Genomic DNA, 20,947 nt, shown 5'->3' with positions numbered 1-20,947 from the left:
GCAGTTCTTTCAAGTTGTCTTCTAGTAATGGCTGGTCTACCATTCCATTTTACACCACTTCTTGGCTTGTATGCACACTCCAAAATATCTGCCGAGGACCTCTTTTCACCACCATGAGAGACCACTCTTGGCTTACCTCCACCAGACTACCAAAAACAGAAAATATTTAGTAAAGTTGTTAAAGCAAACAAAATATAAAATTAATTTTGAACTACTTACAGAAAAACTTGTGAACCCACTGCTTGATTGAAATAGTCCAAACCCAGAACTTCCCCTACCACTACCAGTTCCTCTTCCTCTACTAGCAGCAGTTCCTCTTCCTCTACCAGCAGCAGCAAGGGCAGAAGTAGTTGGAGTTGAAGCTCTGCCAACAGTTCTTGTTCCTCTTGCTCTGCCTCTTCATCTTCCTCCACATCTTTTTATATATGAAGCATTTGCTGGAGTAGATTCTGCAGGCCTTGCTTTCTTAAGGCAGCTCCTCTTGTTGTGTCCATATCCACCACAGTTTGAACATGTCATCTCCATACCCCTTTTTGAAAGCTTTCCAGAAGTAGGATGTTCAGTTTCTTCTCTTCTTCTTTGGTCTGCCGGGCATCTTTTTAATTGGTGGGGGTTCAATTGGTGGATTGATAGATGTTGTCCACATTTGCATGGTTGGCACAGGCTGGATGAATGTTGAATATGCCTTCAGATAGGTGAATTTGTGGTACTAGTGAGATATGTAGTTAATTGGGTCAAGGTTCTTGAAATGCATAGCAGCAATGGCATGAGCACAAGGGATACCCTTCAGCATCCATGACCTGCATGTACAAGTTTGAGCTTGCATATTCACACAATGCTTCAGCACCACTCTTAATGAGGTATCCTCAACCTCATAGCCATATTCACCATTCCACTTGATTGTACACCTCATAGATTGGGTCATGTTATCCTGATACACCTTCATAGCAATTGGGGATATATCACATATCCATGTATCTGCAAACTCCCTCAACTTTCCTATTCTCTCCATCACCTTCACTCTAATTTCCTTCAACATTGTGATAATTGTCTTGTGCCGAGTAGTAAGTATTCAAGCATTAAATGTTTCGCACATATTGTTGCCAATTATATCACATTTTCTGTCACAGTTGAAGTATGCTCTGCACTAGGTTTCCTTGTTATACCTCAAGAGGCTCTCACATATCCCATTCCCAAGCATATTCAAACCGTCCAGGTGAAAATTCAGTTCTGCCACATATGATGCTCTAGCACACCTCCAGAAGTTGTTTCTCCTCTCCAATCTTTGGACCAATTTGCGAATATATGTCTGACACACCACCTATGTTCACTTTCAGGCAACACTTCTGATACAGCTTTAAGCAATCCCTTAAACATAAAAAGAATTGAATTAGTTACCAACAGAAACAGAAATTAGAAAAAATAAATATTGATATAAAACAGAAACAGAAAAATATATTCACCTTTTGCATATCAGACATGATAGTAAGATCCCTTCCATATTGAAGCTCTAAGTCATGAGTCACACACTTCAGAAACCATGTCCAAGTGAAACTGTTCTCAACCTCTACAATGGCCCAAGCTATAGGAAACATCTGATTATTTCCATCCTTTGATACTGCTACAAAAAGTTGACCCTTACAAATGACTTTCATAAAACAACCATCAAGGCCAATTATCCTTCTGCAACCTTCAGACCATCCTTTTTTTTCATAGCATAGACGCAAACATAAAATAAATTGAAGACAAGCTTGCCTTTACCTTGATCTTCTACCTTCACAACACAAGTTGTACCTGGATTTGTCTGTAACAGAATATCTCTATAATCATAGAGTCTCTTGAACTCGCATGCACATCACCTATTATCTCCTTCAGAATTTTTGCTATAGCTCTATGTACAGTAGACCTACCAACATACATGTCCAGTTCATCCTTAATGAGTTTCTTTAGCTCCCAAACTTTCATATTTGGTTGACACACAATCTTATCCCTGTAATGCTTTGCTAGGTATCTGGAGTTGCAAAGCTTGTTTTTATTTGTTTTGTAACACTTGTGGACAGGACAATACCTTTTTACCTTAAAATTTTTGGATCTGCCATCTTTGCTTGCAGCCAAGATCCATGGACATTTTGGATGCATGCATCTTACCCTCACCCTACCAGGTTCATTAATATACTTTTCAATTTGAACTCCTTTCTGAATTGCATACTTATTAACGACAAACCTAAATTGTTCAACACTCTAAAAAATGAGCCCCAACTCCCAGGTTATTTTCTTGACAGTTGGATCAAATATAAAGGCTTTCTTCCTCCTCTTGGCAGCCATTTTCTCCTTATGTTCTTCATCAAATTCATCTTTAGCATCTGAAGGCAAACTTTCAGCATCTGAAGACCCAAAGTAAGGCTCATCTGTCCCTATTAAGCCTGTGTATCTATCTTGCTTGCTACCAGTTCTTAATTCATCAAAACCAATATCAACTCCTGCATCACCTAGGTTAATATCACCTCTATCTTTTGGCCTTTCACTCCTTTCCTCCTATACTTCCTCAGTTCATCCCTACACTCTACAAATTCTTCATGAACATCAGATCCATAATCCTTATCATCAGGAACATGTAGATCTACTCCATCACTCTTATCACTATCACTATTCTCAAAGTCTGAATCATTCTCATTATCATCCTACCTTCACTATTATCAAAGTCTGATTCACTATCTACTCCACTCTCTTGTTCTCTTGAAGGTGTAGGGGCAGGAGCAGGTTCAGGAGAAGGAGAGGGGAAGGGGAAGGGATAGGTTCATGAGCAGGGGCAGATTCAGATTCATATTCACTATATTCCTCTTTTTCTAAGACAATTGTGCTCTTAAAAACTCCACTATTAGACCCACCAACCCTTTTACTAGCCTCATTTATGTCAACAACACATAAAGGGGCAGTATGAGTCACATAAATATCTAAAGTATCCCCATCTTCCAATTCATTACAAATGTCTAAAATATCCTTGTCTGTGAGAATATTTACCAATTTATCTGTCCTATCCATTGGCCAAATATACAACTCAACCACATTTTGAAAGTCATAGATCCTAGTGTAGTTCATCAGTTCAATAAGAGACAGTAAATGCACATCGACATCTAAGGTCAATGTTTGACTACCACCCACATAACGAGCAAAGTTACTAGGAACTAATACCCCATCATGGTACCACCTGAGGGTAATGATTTTAAAAGACATTATTTGCAAACAAATAAGGTACAAATAAATGGACTTTCCACATGTAACAATTGAAAATAAAGAACTACAGATGAAATATAAAAGTGGAGACAAAGACAAAAGCATATTACATTGTTCAAAGCAATGCTATTACAATAATCAGTTAAACTCTAACTTTACACACGATTTGCAAACACAAGACAAATCTTTTTTATAAAAAAAAACTATTTGTAAAGGCAACAAGACGATAATTTCACAGTGATATCGATAATGACAAAAGATTCCCCTTTTAAAAAGTCCGATAACCCTAAGCAAAATAGAAGAAATTTCAAAAAAACCTAGGTTCAACCCACCTACTACTAAAATAAACAGGTAATGCAAGGAGAAGAAAATTACTAACCTATTAACCGCATAAATCCACCGGAAATCCACGATGAAAGCGTAGCTTGAGATGGTCGTCGGAATCGCCTTTACAGTAGCTCCTTCTAGATGTATCGGATTTTGAGTACTGACTTGGGTAAGTTTGGTTTTAACGCTTTTTACCTTGTGGGTCGGGTAGGGTCAGTTAGGGTCGGGTAGGGTCAGGTTAGTTATTATAAGGTAATGGGTTAAAATTAAGTAAAGTCAAACGTGTGACATACACGGATGTCTTATTAACAGGATCTGATCAAAGGAAATGGGTACTAGATACACTTTAGAAAGGTTTCTTGTGTAAGGTTATTATCGTCCACAGAAAATGTGTAAGGGGGATTTGGGCTAAAGGTTGAGTGGTAAACTATGTATTAAGCCAAAAAAAACGTTTACATAAAAATAATGCCAATTAATGGCACTTAAGAGGAAAAGTCCCCTTATTGCCCCCGAACCGGGTTAGACCCGATACCCATCCTTAAGTGAAACCCGGTCACAACTCTGGCATTTTTAAAATTTCTCCATTGAATAGTACTCAATAATTTATGAAATAAATCAGGTTTTTGCTAATCCAGCTCAAATTTTGGAATTTTCAGGATATTCTGGGGACCTTTTGGGTTTTGATATCGTAAATCCTAGGAATCGGTATATATCTTTATTTTTGTTTTTCTATTTGAGTTTCAGTTTTTGATACTTTTTGTTTAATCATGTAAATTTGGAACAGCAGTATATGCTTAAGAAATTATATTCATTTGCCTGTGTATGTCGTAAAATTTGTGCAACTTTTTTTTATTTTTTTTATTTTGTTGTTTAATCTGGGAATGATTTTTGATATATATCTGTGATTATGAAGAAGCAGAAAGAAGTTTGAATTATCAAACAAGATTATTAATTTCGTCATTCTGTAGGTATTATTTTGTTAATTGGAAATGGGAAAATGGGGTGCTGGGAATTTTGATCGTTCAATCAGCTGTGCCTCCATTTAAAACTAGTTGGGCTCGGTTATATGATTCCTCTGTATCCATTCTGCTATATTCAATGTGTTGAACATTTTCATAGTTTTTTTTTTGTGTTGTTTTCCTTCAGATGTTGCAGTTATTATTTATGAAATGAGTGTCACAACGAGCATATCCGTTAGTCTTCCATAGTTTTTAGGCAGGTTGTGTTTAGTTTTATACTTCTTCTGTGATTCTTTTATTGTTAACGTCTGACCTTGTAATATAATTTGGAAAACATTTTACCAGTTTATATGATTTTCTAGAAGCAGAAAGAATTTTGGATTACCCCGATATATGGTAATCAATTTATTAAATCTCTTTGTTGAAGGAACACTTTTATTATTCAAGAAATGGGAAAATGGGGTGTCGTGCTTTTTATCCATATTATTTTCAGAATTCAGGTATTGTGGCGTTAGTTAGGAACTGAGTGTCACGATCCATTAACATCATCTAGTTTTTATGTGCATATCGTTATATTTATTTTTCTGTTTTTTGTATGATCTGATTGTTGTTCAAATCTGATCTATGGGGGTTTAAGCAGTTAAGCAGTGAGGTATAAGAATGACTTGTGATATGGTGCTTAATATGCTTATTCTTTAGATTGTGAGGCCTGTATCCTGGTGCTGTCCTGATAAATTAAGTTGGACGTACTATTTTTCTTCCGAGCATGCTAATTTTCTCTCTCTCGTGTTTTTAGAATGTCTAGTCGATCAACTAGTAGTACTGACCACTCTGTTGATGTGAAAGAGCTATTGGAGATTGGGGAAAGATGTAAAGAGGTAAAGACTGCTCCTCAATCGTTCATAATATCTGTTATAGTGTATCCATGGAAATAATGCGAAACTAAATTCAGGAATTCAGTCATGGCACTTCGGAGTCATATGATCCGCCAAAGAAGTTAAATGCAGATTATAATTCATGTATCGTCATATGGTGAATAACAATCATGAAAGTATTTGCATTTGCTACTGGACGTTTGGTTAATCACTTTAGAATCTGGATACATAGTGTATAATCTAGAACATGGTTTGGTTTTTAATTGGATACCAATAATACTCTTGGATTATTCACATTACCTTATCCAACTTATATTTGGTTCTGTTATCATATGCGATTAATAATTATTAATGTACTATAGCTAAATACGAAAATTGAATTATATAATTATTAATTTTTAGATATCTCAATAATGAACAATTTTTCATATACAATCTAGAGTAAGATATGCTTAAATATGAGAATAAACACTTTCTTATGAGCTTCTTTTTTTTTTGGGAGCTGCGAGCTATTAGGACTAAATCAATGCTATAAACATTATCGAATATTTACAGACAATAACAAGTGAGAGATGGCTTAACTAAATAGTAATAAAGGCACATTCTTTATGTAGGCATTAGTACTACCTGTAGTGTTAGTCTACCGTGAATTCGTAGCATAGTATTATAGAGGAATTACCGTATAACTAATGCATTTATTATTAACATGGAAACTGAAATGAAAACCAAACATCTGACTAACAATGCAGAATTTAATACCGGAATTAATTGACGAACAATTTTAAGCTAGAGATTCTGTGTGCAATCTTTTATTTAATCTGCTATTTACTTTGCTTGGTTCAATAACTTTTGGAACCACTTTTTGATAAGTCAGAAAATTTAGTAATAAACACCAAGTCGGTGTCAATTTTGGAATCTGTTTTCTTATTGTAGTTTTTCCTGCTCGTATGTTCATAGCTGTTGTACAAATTATCTTTCCTGATAAAGAGTGGATATGTGGTAATTCTTGCTAGTTACCTACCTTTATTTTATTTTGTTAACTTCTCTTTTTGGCAGCTTAGGAAAGAAAAAGATATGCTGAGGGGTTCACAAGGCCAGAGCTTTGAACTGATCCGAGTAATTTCTGATATCTTTATCTTTATTCGTGACTCTTTTGATCTGATCATTGGCCATTATCAAGGCATCTTCGGATGTGCTAGACAAATAAAGTTGTTTGACAGCAAAAATTGCCTTTACTAAAGGGATAACCATTGTGTTATTTGGCTGTGGATTTGCATGCTTTCTAAAGATGGTGATGTTCTGCATTCTTGTTAGTAAAAATTGATGTTAATTTACAGTACAGTCTGACAATAGTGGTGACACAGCTCTAAAAATCAGAGGAGCACAAATTATGCTCTTTGTAATTGATCTTGGAACATACAAATGTGGAAGCATACATAGAAGGTCTTTTGGATGTGTAAATTTGCCGAATAGGCTGTGCCATTAACTTTTTCCTTTTTGTGTAAAGTATCATTTGTATCTGACCTCCATAGTCAATCTGGGTCCTTTGTTTTTTTCTCTTCATTTAACTATTAGATTTGCTACCCAATAAATCTGGATATGATTTGCAAACTTGTGTCTTGTTTCCTTTTGGCCAGCGGAAGACAAAAAAAAGGACTTGCATTTCAATGTTTACCTTTAGTCCTTTACCCACGTCAATTCTTTGCTAATGTTCCAGTAGTTTCCCATTATCTATGTACGATCACCTTTCTAGTGATCAATAGCATGAGGAGCTGGTACATTTTTTTGCTATTACACTTGCTTACCATAAAGTTTCATATGTGACCAGATATATTGCAATTGTTCATAAAGCTTCTAATAATCGTTATCTATGCTATATTTTGCCCTATGTTGATTCTTATCTCCAAAAACTAATGCAAAGAGGATGGCAAACTTTTCCAGAGTGCATGGCAAGTGGCAATTGTAATCTTAGCTTATACTGGTTCGAGGAGATGGAATAGAGTAGGCTATCAAAACAACTATTAAATTATGAGAATTATTAGCTTAGAAAGATCTAATATACATGTTTAGCACAATTGGTCACCACAGTTTTTTTGAATAATTGAGTTTGAAAATAACCATTATGACTGTATAGCCGACTTATATTGTGAATCATGAACATTCCATTATCTAAGTTAGAAGCCTTGGAGACTAAGGTTAAAATTTGACTATCCATATTAAAGAAAAAATGTTTGCAGAGACTAGAACAGCATGTGCAGACATTATCTGAGGCCCGAGCAGAAGACAAAAATCACATCCAGAAACTGGAAAGCGAGTTGGAGAACTGTTCCCAAGAGATAGGTATACATTCCAAAATATGTTTGCTACATTATATATGTCTTATTTGCTGTTTTCCTTGGTAAACATTCCTTTGTTTCTTATCCGAAATAATACTCCTCCCAGAATCCTGGTGCCTGGAACCCCAGTCCATAAAAAGATTCAAAATAGAAGAAAAAGAGTGAAGTTTGTGCTACTGACAGGGGCGTATGCAGGATTTTTTGTAAGCGGTGTCATCATTAGAAAAATAAAACACTATAACGACATGAAAATAAGAAGTTGAGAAGAGTAACGACAACAAATGGACGTATTGGACATCAGACCAAGTACACTTGTTTTTCTAATAGCGTCATTTTATTAATATATCCTTTTTTTGAGTTCACTGTTTATATGTGTGCTATTTCCGGCGAAGCGGTGTCGGATCGGACTAGCGTGCGTCCGCCCCTGGCTACTGATGGGACTCAAATGACAGTTGACTGTTGATTCTCCATGTCAGATTCATCTTTTGCCATCACATAGACGTTTAACCTTTTCTTTGGTGGAATATCATCTTTGTATGGTACTTGTATGGTCTTTTCTTTGGTTTATATACCTTGAACTATGAGCCAAATCCCTGTTACACACTTTCTACCATGAAAATCATCTTACACATTCAATCTTTCCTGAGTGTGTCTGATGTACACCACTTTTGACAGGTATATTACATGCAAAAGGAGCGTGTAAGAGGTGAAAAATGTGTGTCTACAGCTTTATGTCAATGGTTCATATTTAATAAAGTTGATCCTATGGTCCAAATTAATTTTTTTTCTTTTTCTTTTCCTCTCCAATCCCTCCATGACCAGCGAAACCCCTTATGTTCTCTTCCATCTAACTCCATTGTCTCATTTCACTGAATTACTCCAACAAGAGAATATTTATAAAAAATCCAGTAATCCTACACTATTAGAAGTAGATGTCCAAGGAAGTTCTGTTAATTTCTATAATTTCATTCCAAGGAAATTTTATTAATGTTAGTCCATGGCCTCTCTGTAACATATACAAATACTTGAACACCCAGTTCAGAAAAATACTGCAAATACACTTCCCATTCATGGGTATCTCTGAAAAGCTAAAAAATTAACTTTCCAATTTATGGTCGTTCAGTTGGCATACGAGCAAACAACTGGAAACCTAATTCGGAAAAACAATGCTAACGATTAGATTTCTCCATTCATGGCCTCTCAGTAACATATGAGCAAACACCCAGTTTAGAATATACAAAAATGGCAAAATAAGGGAGCTTAGAGATGAATTCGGTACACCAAAACCCAAAAGATCAACCGCCCGGGGGGGGGGGGGTCTGTTTTTTCTTTAAAATATTAAGTATTTCCTTTTTTTCCTTTATGACAAGAGGGGTTGCTTTGATGGTAAGCAACCTCCACTTCCAACCAAGAGGTTGTGAGTTCGAGTCTCCTCAAGAGCAAGGTGGGAAGTTCTTGGAGGGAAGGATGCCGAGGGTCTATTTGGAAACAGCCTCTCTACCCTAGGGTAGGGGTAAGGTCTGCGTGCACACTACCCTCCCCAGACCCCACTAAGTGGGATTATACTGGGTTGTTGTTGTGTTCCTTTTTTTCCTTGATTTAGGACACGTGTCTCGACCTTATTGGTGAGTGATAGTACACATATTTTGAAGAACTAGTGATAGTACACACCTTATTGATGTGTCTTAGGTACACTCCGGAAAGGTTGAGTGTGTAAGATGATTTTCAGGGTCAGAAAGTGTGTAACGGGGATTTGGCCCATAGTTCAGGGGGTAACTTATGTATTTTTCCTATATTTTGCGGACTTGCACCTTTATTGGGTCAACTGTTGGCTAGTATTTTCAATAGGTCATATGCTTTATATTTATGAAGCTTGTCACTTCGCATCATTCCCCTTCAACAGTAAAATATCTTGTCTACTTTATCATATTGACTTGATTTGCCCATTTTAGGCTCACTGTTTAAAATATATTTGTTGCAGATTACCTGCAGGATCAGCTGCATTTAAGAAATGAAGAGATGAATTCTCTAAGTGAGTGTGTGTGCAGCCTTCAGTTGAAACTTGCAAACCTTGAAAATATATACGAAGAGGTTGCAAGGTTAAGGGAGGAATTGGAAATTTCAAATGCTGAACGCTTATATTTGTTGCAGCAATTGGAAAACAAAGAGTTAGAGATAGAGGGCTCAGCTTTGTGCATAGAGAGACTAGAGGAGTCAATAGCATCTGTAGGATTAGAGCATCAATTTGAAATAGAGGGTATGAAGCTTGATTTGATGGCTGTGGAGCAGAATTATTTTGAAGCTAAGAAATCCCAGGAAGAAACAACTCAAGAGAATGTTAAGTTGAATGAGTTTATTCGTGACCTCGAACTTCGGATGGATGACACAGAGAAGGCTATTGAAAGTTTCGAGAAGGAAAATGAAAGTTTAAGGGAACAACTCCAGGCATCTGAATTGAATGCCAAAACATTTTCTGAAAAAGTAGAGGAGCAATTTCGTGGTTGGGTAGCGAATATTGATGTGAGCTCCTCAAGTAAAGAAGAGGAAAATGGTACTAGGTATGCAGTGAGTATATATGCTTCTCTTAGTCTACCATAAGCTGGTTAGCTTAAGAAGGTGCTTGATTACGTGAAGTAATTTACGATCTTACAATGAGATACTTGAGACAAGTTGTTATGATGTGAAAGAGCTGTACTGGTTCCAGAGTCCAAATTTTTAATATACTTCGTTTAATAAAGAAAATTGTCATTCATGTTTTCACATCTGTAACATGCATTTTGTAGTTCTCTGGAGATAGTGATTGCACATTTTCTTGTACTTGACCATGCTTTTACAAGGATTTTTTTGTGGTAGGAGAGAAGAGACAAAATTTGTTCTGGATACCTGTAATTATAGTAAAGCTATTCTCACCTTTGCTACTATGTTTACGTAGTCTCTGACACTATTTCGTTTCGTTGAAGCTGCTGTGGTGACATTTTGGGTCCACTCCTCATCAAACTGGCTGCTATAGGGCCATCGGATGTTGACTTGATGGACAAGATGGAGGAAATGGCTGGTCAAATAAAGAACTACGAGTCACTTGTAAAGCAGCTTAAGGTACTATTTGTAGTTAACAACTAAACATTAATGAAAACATTCAAATCCAAGTCCCAACATGATCTAATGCTATTGGTCCATTAATTTGGATGTTAGGAAGAGCTGAGAATGGAAAAGCTAAAAGCCAAAGAAGAAGCAGAGGATTTAGCCCAAGAAATGGCTGAGCTGCGCTATCAGATGACTGGATTGCTTGAAGAAGAACGGAAACGTCGTGCATGTGTTGAACAATTATCTTTACAGAGAATAGCACAGTTAGAGGCGCAGGTATCAACCTTTACATTTGTGACTCACTATGTTCCTTGAGGAGGTGCCTTTTTATGAGATTTCTGATAGATTTTCTTGTGTCATCAAGGTTGAAAAAGAAAGTATGAAATCCTTCAATGAAGAAGATCAAAGTAAATCTATCGCCATTTACAGACATGTCAGTGAAGCATAAAGTCAGATCAAATGTTGCAATTTCAAGCATGTCTTTCCGGTGGAGCGTGTGTTTAAGGTCTGTTATCCAACTTCACTTGTATTTCTTTCAAGGTGTTTACTGAAGAAAATTTAATATTGACTAAGAGGATGAACTGTGCAGCAACTGGCAAAGGATTCTGATCAATAGCTGTATTATCACCTTATCAAGTGTGAGATGGTGGAGAAGTTCAGTTTGCTTCATTGTTTTCAGAATGAGTAATACATGCATAAATATTGAGCTTTCTGTTTGCAGATGAAAGATTGTTAACTCTTAAATGGAATCAATGTTGGCTTTGATGTGCTTCATGATTTGCTGGTTTCATTTGCTGATATCCTGCCTAGGGAAGATGATTCCAGTCCCAGATGAAATGCTGGGTTATCATCATTGCACAGTTTAGTTGGATTATGATGCTTTTACATACCGACAGACTCGTGCTTGTACAGGTTTTTTTTTTCTTGGTGAACCATGGAAATGTAATTTATTTGAGCTTTTGCTTTCTTGAAATAATTGGATGTCCCAGTGAGGTCAAAATTTGTAATTGGTCTCCTGGAATGTGCTTGCAAACTGCAAAGTCTTTTCCTAAAGGGTGCGTCTGAATTATACATTTTTTGTATCAGATCTTTGTACTGCTAGTGTTCCCTATTTCTTCTCCATTAAATATATTTATCTATTTGTTTCTGGTAAATGAACTTCCTCAAAAATTTGTCCTTTTTTGTCGATGTAATTTGATCCATCACGGGGCAACACATTACACATTAGTAGATGGATGCTATATTTTCCTTTGAAAAATCACAAAATGATGTGTGGCCCATATAAAAAGAGCAGCTCGGTGTACAAAGCATCGCATTCCGCATTTATGCAAGGTTCGAGGATGGACCGCACCTCAAGAAAGATGTGATGTAGGCAGCCGGTGGCTGATTCCCTTCCATAAATTTTTGTGAAGTTGGAAAACAATCCTTCAGACCTACAGTAGCTGTTGTCTGTAGACCTTGGCTTGCATTAGAAATCAAACATATGATAGGATTTCGAGACTGATTAAATGCTTCTAAGTTAACAATCAAACTCATGAGATAATTTAAGACGAACCATTATGCCATTACAGATAGTACCTAAATAAAGCTAAATCTTCGTCAACACTTGTTAAAACTTTCTGCGTATATTAACATGGAAATTTTATACAAACATGAACCCTCAAAATGATTCAACTTGGGATAGAGGTAAATTATTCAGAACAGGACAAAGGTATCTAATCCTCATTTGTAGTTTGCAAGCTAGTAAAGGCCCTAAATAGGTGCACTCAATACCATCAGTTGGAATGATAAAAGTAAGATTACATATTATAAGCAAAGATGCATGTATGCCGATCATTGCCAGTAAATCTAAGGGCAGAAAGGACAACTCAGTGCATAAGGTATCCGTGTTTACGCAAGGTCCGGGGAAGAGTCACACCCAAAGAGTAGGGGTATACAAAGGAAACCGACAAACCGCACCAACCCGATAATTCGAGTCAAACCGAGAAAAAAAACCTGACGATGGTTTGGTTTGGTGTTGGAGAAAAAAACCCGACCATAATTAGTTTGGTTTGGTTTTAACTAAAGAAAGTCAAACCGAAACCAAACCAACCCGACATTACATATATAGAAATTTTAGATATGTTTAATATATAAATATAATTATTGTGACGTAATTTATAAATATTTCTTAAAAGATTTCATAATTTTATCTTTTGAGGTATTATTTCAAGGTTGGACTTAGAACTTTTAAATGTTCCAATAAATTTTATAGCCATTAATATTAGTAAATTAAATAGTGCTAACAAAAGCCCAAACCAAAATCAAATCAATACTAGTGCTAATAAAAGACATTCAATTTAATATTACGAACGAGAATGTATTGAATATCTATTTTTTGTTTTGCAATAATTCAGATAAAAATGTATAACCTATTTTTATTTTTTCTTTAGCGTTTAATCATGTAATTAATACTCCCTTATTAGTCTACTTATTTTAGCATGACTTAGTACTTTTAGATTATGTTTATTTTTATTATGGGTTTTTAATTAGCAATATTTATATTACATAATTTTATTGTCTTTATTGTTGAATATTTTAGGATAATGCCATGACATATCTCACATTTTTTATTATTTTCTTGAAAAATACTTTATATAGCTGCATCTTACTAGGACTAAAGAAACATTTTGAGCACAATTTATATGTTTTGTTCTACGAAGATTTTACCGGAAAAAAACCCGAATAACCCGAAAACCCGAGAGTGAAAAACCCGAGTTCTATTGGTTTGGTTTGGTTTTTATATTTAATAATCCGACACAATTGGTTTGGTTTGGTAATTATAAAATCCGAACCAACCCGACCCATGTACACCCCTACCAAGGAGTGTGACATAGCTTGTTCTAATGGAAGCCTTGCTCGCAACGATTTCACCTAGAACTTCCATACTTCTATAGTAGAGGTATCGAGTAACTATGTCCACCAAAACTTGGGTAAATGAGAAAAAACAATCTAACTTCTTTCGCCTCTAATGGTTAATCTCCTATGATCTTCGATACCTTTGGGTACAAAGCTTGAAACAGAAGATAACTGGCAACAAATATTCTAAAGGACAAATTAAGTTCTAAATTTAGCCATTCACCTGGTCTGAGAAAAACTGAATCCCTAAAATATCTTTATTAACGATTGTATCAAATAAAGGAAAACTAACAAAAGTCCTCTAAACCTAAAAAGAAGAGAAAAAATTAGACCTAAAATCTAACGCCTTTATATGCAAAACCTAGTACTATCTGCAAAAAAATCATTCAAAAAAGATGGTTCAATAAACGGCATTTGCATTCAAATGGAGCAAATTTTATTCCAAGTAATTAGTTCACCGTCCAACCAAAGTAGAATTTTCATAGTTTGTTTTGACGAAACCCATGGGTAGGGGTGCAGAGACAGGCAGGAGGTTTATATCATTCATTGGTTGAAATGGCTAGCATTGCCACTAGAACTGATGCACTGACTATTGGATGGACATACTTGAAAATACATCTCCGAATGAGCCTCTAGCTGGTGATAAGAACTCGAATACCATCTGTTGAATTTGCTTCTCTTGGGCCTCATTTTTCAGTGTCAACAAAGTAATCTTCTTTTCAAGTATCTTTCTTTCATTACAAAGGTGCAAAAGCAGATTTGATCTCAACTGGTTGCAGAGGTTATCTTGGACAATAGACGATACAACTTTAGGCTGATGACGACGAAGCTCATACTCTCTAATCTGCTTCTGATATCCTAACAGGATTTCAGAAGCAATCTCTCCCTCCAACAACCTTCGCCAAGCAACTTCAATTTCTTCTTCCATATCTTGACGTTTAATTCTTCTTCAACTTGTCTAGATTTAGTATTTCGAACGAGTAAGAGAGAGGGGAAACCAAAAATATTGAACTAACTCTTTTGCTATTTTGTTTGGGATTAAAAAAAATGAAAAGAGTTTGGATGTTAGTATGACCTCCGCAAAGAATCCTATATTTTGAAAACCACAAGTCTTATGGATACACCTCTCTGTAACAACATCCCTATATAATAACACTTCACTATACCGTTTGACTATATATATTTTTTTTTTGAGATGGTAACATATTTGTATATATTAATCAACTCAGTACATAGGTTGTACTGAAACCATATTTACAAAACAAAAGAAAAGTTCTGCTATGCAGTCCTAGCAAAGTTCTAGAATATCTAGGATTGACATAGTGTCCTCTGTGTAGCTCTGCTTACACCAAAAACAAAAAAGTAAAACACAGTTTAGTTTGATCTTTTGTACTGAGTTGCTACTGTCCTTAAAACATCTAGAATTCCTTTTTTCGAGATTGTCCACCAAATACATGCTGGGACAGTCCTCCATCTATCTCTGTCTCTTGCTCCAGCTCCAGCTTCATCCCAGCTAAAAAGCACTTCAGTAATCTTACTAGGCATTGTCCAAGCTATACCTCTGAGATTAATAAAGATTTTCCATAGCTGATCTGTTGTCGTGCAGTGAAGAAATAGATGGCTGATTGTCTCGGTTGTTTCCCCGCATAGAAAGCACCTTGAACACAATGGAATCCCTCTCTTTTTGAAATTGTCTTGGGTCAAGACAGCCTCCTTTGCTAGCAGCCAAGTAAAACAAGCTACCTTATATGGAACTTTTACTTTCCAAATATGCTTCCAAGGCCAATTAGTTAATTGCTGATTTGAATGGTTTAAGAGCTTATAGGCTGAACTCACCTTATACATACCTTTGTTGTGTCCCTGCCACCATAGTGTATCCACCCCACTCTGTAACCCTTTAAAGTCTTCCAATTGTTTGTAAAACTCAGTTAACCTAGCCACCTCCTAATCATTTAACATCCTCCTAAATATAAGATCCCAACCTTGGGGGTCCATACTTCAGCTATTGTTCTATGCTGATGTTGAACCAAACCATATATATCAGGGAAGAGTTCCTTTAAACAACCAACTCCCAACCAGTTATCTTTCCAAAAGGAGGTTTTGTTGCCATTATTTACTCTGATGGAAGAATGAATCTTCATCACAGTCCAAAGTGACCTAATGGACTTCCATAAACTAACTCCATATACTGTATTAACTACCTTTGATACCCACTTGTCTTCCTCACCATATTTAGCTTTGATTACCTTGATCCATAAGGTTTCAATTTCCTGTGAGTACCTCCATAGTCATTTCATCTTTAGGGCCTTGTTTTGGTTCTTCAGGTTCCTAATGCCTAAACCACCATGAGTTTTGCCAATTGTAAGAGATTTCCACTTAACCAAATGAACAACCTTTTTTTCTTTATTTCCTTGCCAAAGAAAGGATCTTCTAAGTCTATCAAGTCTCTCAGTAACCCCTGCAGGAATGGGAAAGAGGGACATCATGTATGTTGGAAGAGAATCTAAGTCTGAGTTGATCAAGGTGAGTCTACCACCCAAAGACAAATATTGGGATTTCCATCTAGCCAGCTTCTTTTCACATTTTTCAATAACAGAATTCCAAATCAGCTTAGATTTTGACTTTGCTCCCAAGGGCATACCAAGGTAAATTGCAGGTAGGCTTCCTACTTCTCCACCCAAGATCAGTGCCAGATGCTCCATTTCAGGAACTTTATTGATGGGGAACAAGTGGCTTTTTCTCCAATTGATGTGCAGTCCTGAAATGCCTTCAAATAGTACCAAGATAATTCTCAAGAACCTCAGTTGCTCCTTTTTTGCATCACAAAAAATTAAAGTGTCATTAGCATACTAGAGATGTGTAACCTCCAGACTATTGTTTCCATTTTTGGCTACCTCAAAACCTTTGATCCAACCCTGACTTCTTGCTGTCTTAACCATATTGTTAAGACCTTCCATTGCTAATATGAACAGAAAAGGAGACAGAGGGCCTCCTTGTCTTAAACCTCTGTGTGCAGGAAAGAATCCTTCAGGAGATCCATTAATAAGAATAAAGAATCTAACAGTGGAGATGCAATATTTTATCCATTTGATCCATTTCTCCCCAAAACCCATTATGTCTAACATTTTCAGCAAGAAGTTCCAGTTGACATGATCATATGCCTTCTTTATGTCTAGTTTACAAAGAATTCCGGGCTTCTTCTGTTTGATTCTAGAGTCCACAGCTTCATTAGCTATCAGAACAACATTTATTATTTGTCTTCCTTTAATGAAGTCCATTTGTTGTGAGTCCACCAATTTTTCTATCACCTTTTTGAGTCTCTCTGTCAAAACCTTTGAGAACAACTTATAAACATTTCCTATCAAGCTTATAGGCCTGAAATCTCTTAGTTTTTTAGCTCCTGTCTTCTTAGAGATCAAAGCAATGTATGTAGCATTGAAACTTGTTTCAAAAATTCCATGGGAGTGGAAATTCCGAAAAGTAGCTATAATATCATGCTTCAAAACATCCCAGCACTTTACAAAGAAGCCCATTATGTATCCATCAGGTCCAGGAGCTTTATCCACTGCACATATCTTCAGACAATCTAAAACCTCTTGTTCCTCAAAACTTCCTTGCAAAAACTCCTTTTCTTCCTCAGATATTACTAGACAGTTATCAAAATTGATCGCTGGTCTCCACCCTTCAGCCTCTGTATACAATCTTTTATAAAAATCAATAATCTCACTCTTGATTCCATCTGGCTCTTCTATTGTTTCACCGTGGGTCACTAACTGGTCTATGTTGTTGCTTCTCTTGTGAGCATTAGCAGTTATATGGAAGAACTTTGTATTTCTATCCCCTTCCTTAAGCCAAAGGGCCCTTGATCTTTGCCTCCATGCAATTTCTTCATTTTTTATGTGTTCTTCGTATTCCATAAGGAGAGATGTCTTCTTGACTGATTCATCCTCCGTCAAGGCTCTAATATCCTGAATTGAATCGAAAGCTGCTATTTGACTTAGCAGATTGGTCTTTTGCAAGGCCAAATTACCCTAGCTACTTCTGCTCCATTCCTTAAGCTTGCCTTTAAGAGCTTTAAGTTTACATGCTAAGATGTAGTCTGGTTTCCCTGAGAACTCGAAAGAAGACCACCATTCTCTAATCATGTCAACAAAACCTTCAGTACTTAGCCACCAATTATCAAATTTGAAATAGGATTTGGTTTGCTCCCAGGAACCACATTGTAAGGATACAGGTACATGATCAGATTCCAATCTTTGAAGAAGGGTTTGCTTGATGTTTCTGAAACTAGCATCACATTCTTCCGATAGCAATATTCTATCAATTCTAGAAGCAGGGACTTGGTTATCCCCTTTAAATCAAGTAAAAGAACCCCCATCCAGTTGAAGATCAATCAATTCCATACCTTCAATAAAGTCTGAAATCTCCAACATAGCTCTAGTTCTCCTATTGCAGTTTCTTTTTTCAGAAGCATACCTGGTGACATTAAAGTCACCACAAACAGCCCATGGTCCTTCCATCAATCCTCTAACACCACCTATTTCCCTCCAAACTGCTCTCCTTTCAATGTAGCAATTAGGAGCATATACCCCTGTTATGTGGCACTCAAAACTTTGCAAAAGTGCCTCAAATCTGCATGTCACAGTATAAGCTCCTATCTGCGGCACCTCCCCTTTCCAAACTCTACTATCCCAAAGCATCAAAATACCCCCCCTAGTACCACTAGCTTCCAAACATTCAAACCTCACCCATCTCCTTCCCCAAGTCTGATTAACTAACTCCTTTATCTCCCCCTCCAATTTTGTTTCCTGGAAACAGAGGATATCTGCATTCCAGTCTATTACTAGACTCTTTACAATTCTTATTTTTTCCAAATCATTCAAACCCCTTACATTCCATGAAATTAATTTGAACTTCATAATTCAATTGATAGCACTCCTTTCCCCTTATTTCTTTTCCCATTACTCTTAAAGTTCAAATTAAAGGAAGACAATCCTTTCAATTCCTGAATACCTCTAAATCTAGGTTTTCTGCTTTCTGAGTCTGCTTCCATCATTCTAGCTTGTCTGCAACTATCAATTTGCTTTAACAGTTCCAAAGCTTCCTCTTCATGCCCCAAAAAATCAACCCCAAATATTTTCCCCAGTTTGATCAAATTTTGATGCACCCAAATAGTCGCATCCATCTCTTTCTCAAGAAGTAAATCCTGGCATTGAAGGGGTTCAACATCTTCTACTTCCCCGTCATTAAAATCAGTGCCTGCATTGTATGTTGTCGAAGTTTGTTGTTGCATGAGATCGTTGTTAACGAGAGAATCCCCCAGATTGATTACAGACAAAGAATTTTCTTCTTTTACTCCCTGCATGTCTGCACCTTCTCGCTCTACTGACTCCTTACACGACCTTGACACCTTTGCGTATGTCAATTTTTCCTTGGCTGCACCTGTTTCGAGCAAGCAACATGGGATAATTTGACTATAATTCTTGTTCTGCCAAAACCGTAGCTTCCAGCCCTTCTAACAAAGGGTCAAACCTTATATCTTTGGTGGGCCTACCACTTAAGTCATTAAAAATGACTTGGGCAGCTATATCTGATCCAGGAGTCTTTTTAAAACATGTGTCTGCTTTGGGCCTAGTAGGAAGGCCCAATATTGAAATTAAATCTGCAGACTCCCCCACCTCCATCTCACGTGCCTTCTCCTTTAATTCAAAATCAACAACAGTTGACACATCACTCAAGCACCCCACGTGATTAACACCCATCTCCTGTGCAGCTATAACATTGAGTCCGGAACCTAAATAATGTGTGTTTGGACTCAAAACACACAAATAAATCTATTAAAAAAATGATATTTATATATATATATATAGCGTGCAACAATAACACGCTATATATTAACGGTAACGTCTGCCATTAAGTATATCGTCTTGTTGTTACACACTATATGTATAGCGCACAAACAGAAAATGATATCCTCTAATTTTGGCCCCACCAACTGACAATCACAATTATTTCAATATATAGCGTGTGTTTAGAAAATGCTATATACCTCCCGGACTAGCCATTTCCTATATAAAGTGGACAGAGTTTGGAAAAATCGTTCACATACAATTCTAATTCTCTTCAATATTTTCTTATTGTTAAACTCTGAAGCATTTTTTTCGCAATGTCTGAAGAGCGTAGAATAAGAGTTTCATTATATTGGGAGGGTGAGGTTGTGACGGAGAATAACTCTGTGAGGTATAGTTTATCTCCACAGGGTCATGTTAAATTATTACTTACACTAGAGTACTATAAATTGATATCGTTGTTATGCAAAAAATGGGAAAGAGGAAACGTTCAGTGATACTTAAAGTAACTGGAAGATATCTGTATTCCGTCACTCCGCAAGGGGTTGCTTTTTACTCGGAGTTAAATATATGCATTGCATTCTAACCACTGAACCCAAGCCCTGGGCTAAGGTTGTATTGTGGTCCGGGCCCGGGCCAAACGGGCTGGGCCAAACGGGTCTGGGCTTGAGGCGGGCCAGGCTGAGGCGGTCCCGGGCTTCACGGTCTCAATGTGTGGAACCAGCCTACGGTGGTCCTAAGCCCACATGGTCCCGGTCTAAATAGGCCGGGCCCGCGGGCCTAACGGGCTTTTTTTCGTTCCGGACTATTTTTTTAATTTTTTTTTATCTAAGGCACTTTCTTGTAAACTATATATGTATATACTAGTATAAATTGCTTATATATAGTTATATAAATATATATAGTATATATAGTATATATATAAGGGTGTATTATGTGTATATATAATTATATATTGCCTTATGTAATATATATTGTCTTATATATATGTATGTATATAAACTATATATATAGTTTATAGTTTATATGTATTAGATATATATATAGTGCCTTATATATATATGTGTATGTATGTATATATATATATATATAGGCTATTTTTTTAAAATTTTGTTTATCTAAGGCACTTTCTTGTAAACTATACATGTATATACTAGTATAAATTGCTTATATATAGCTATATAAATATATATAGTAGGCGAAATACATAAGTTACCCCCTAAACTATGAACCAAATCCCTGTTACACACTTTCTGACCACGAAAATCATCTTACACACTCAACCTTTTCTGAGTGTGTCTAATACACACCTTTTTTTTCTTGACCAATTTTTCAAAATATGTGTAAAGTCACGCACTAATAAAATTGTGACACGTGTTATTATT

At 36.4% G+C, this 20,947-nt stretch overlaps 1 protein-coding gene across 9 annotated transcripts; it reads left to right on the top strand.

Moving 5' to 3' along the window:
* The first annotated feature begins 4,102 nt into the window (after positions 1-4,102).
* On the top strand, positions 4,103-11,969 carry LOC104249925 (uncharacterized). Of its 9 annotated transcripts, none has more exons than XM_070160277.1 (10): positions 4,105-4,266; positions 5,317-5,398; positions 6,452-6,511; positions 7,618-7,735; positions 9,713-10,289; positions 10,692-10,827; positions 10,924-11,091; positions 11,180-11,320; positions 11,405-11,453; positions 11,537-11,969. In XM_070160277.1, the coding sequence occupies exons 2-8, from the start codon at positions 5,318-5,320 to the stop codon at positions 11,261-11,263; spliced, it is 1,224 nt and encodes a 407-aa protein (XP_070016378.1). In that variant the 5' UTR covers positions 4,105-4,266; position 5,317; the 3' UTR covers positions 11,264-11,320; positions 11,405-11,453; positions 11,537-11,969. The 9 variants fall into 9 exon arrangements, with proteins under 9 accessions (XP_070016381.1, XP_009804751.1, XP_070016378.1 ...); XM_070160278.1 differs by having other exon boundaries at positions 11,405-11,461; XM_070160280.1 differs by lacking the exon at positions 11,405-11,453 and having other exon boundaries at positions 4,103-4,266; positions 7,633-7,735.
* The last annotated feature ends 8,978 nt before the right edge of the window (positions 11,970-20,947 follow it).

The sequence above is a fragment of the Nicotiana sylvestris genome, chromosome 10, assembly GCF_000393655.2.
Source record: "Nicotiana sylvestris chromosome 10, ASM39365v2, whole genome shotgun sequence".
Lineage (NCBI taxonomy): Eukaryota > Viridiplantae > Streptophyta > Magnoliopsida > Solanales > Solanaceae > Nicotiana > Nicotiana sylvestris.
Note: the sequence above shows the minus strand (reverse complement) of the source record. Positions and strands in the feature narration are given on the sequence as shown.

Coding starts and splice junctions, on each gene's coding strand:
- LOC104249925 (XM_070160279.1), top strand. CDS start 5,318: ATGTCTAGTCGATCAACTAGTAGTACTGACCACTCTGTTGATGTGAAA. Junction 6,512..7,617: donor AGAGCTTTGAACTGATCCGA/GTAATTTCTGAT, acceptor TCCATATTAAAG/AAAAAATGTTTGCAGAGACT. Junction 10,828..10,923: donor CACTTGTAAAGCAGCTTAAG/GTACTATTTGTA, acceptor TTTGGATGTTAG/GAAGAGCTGAGAATGGAAAA.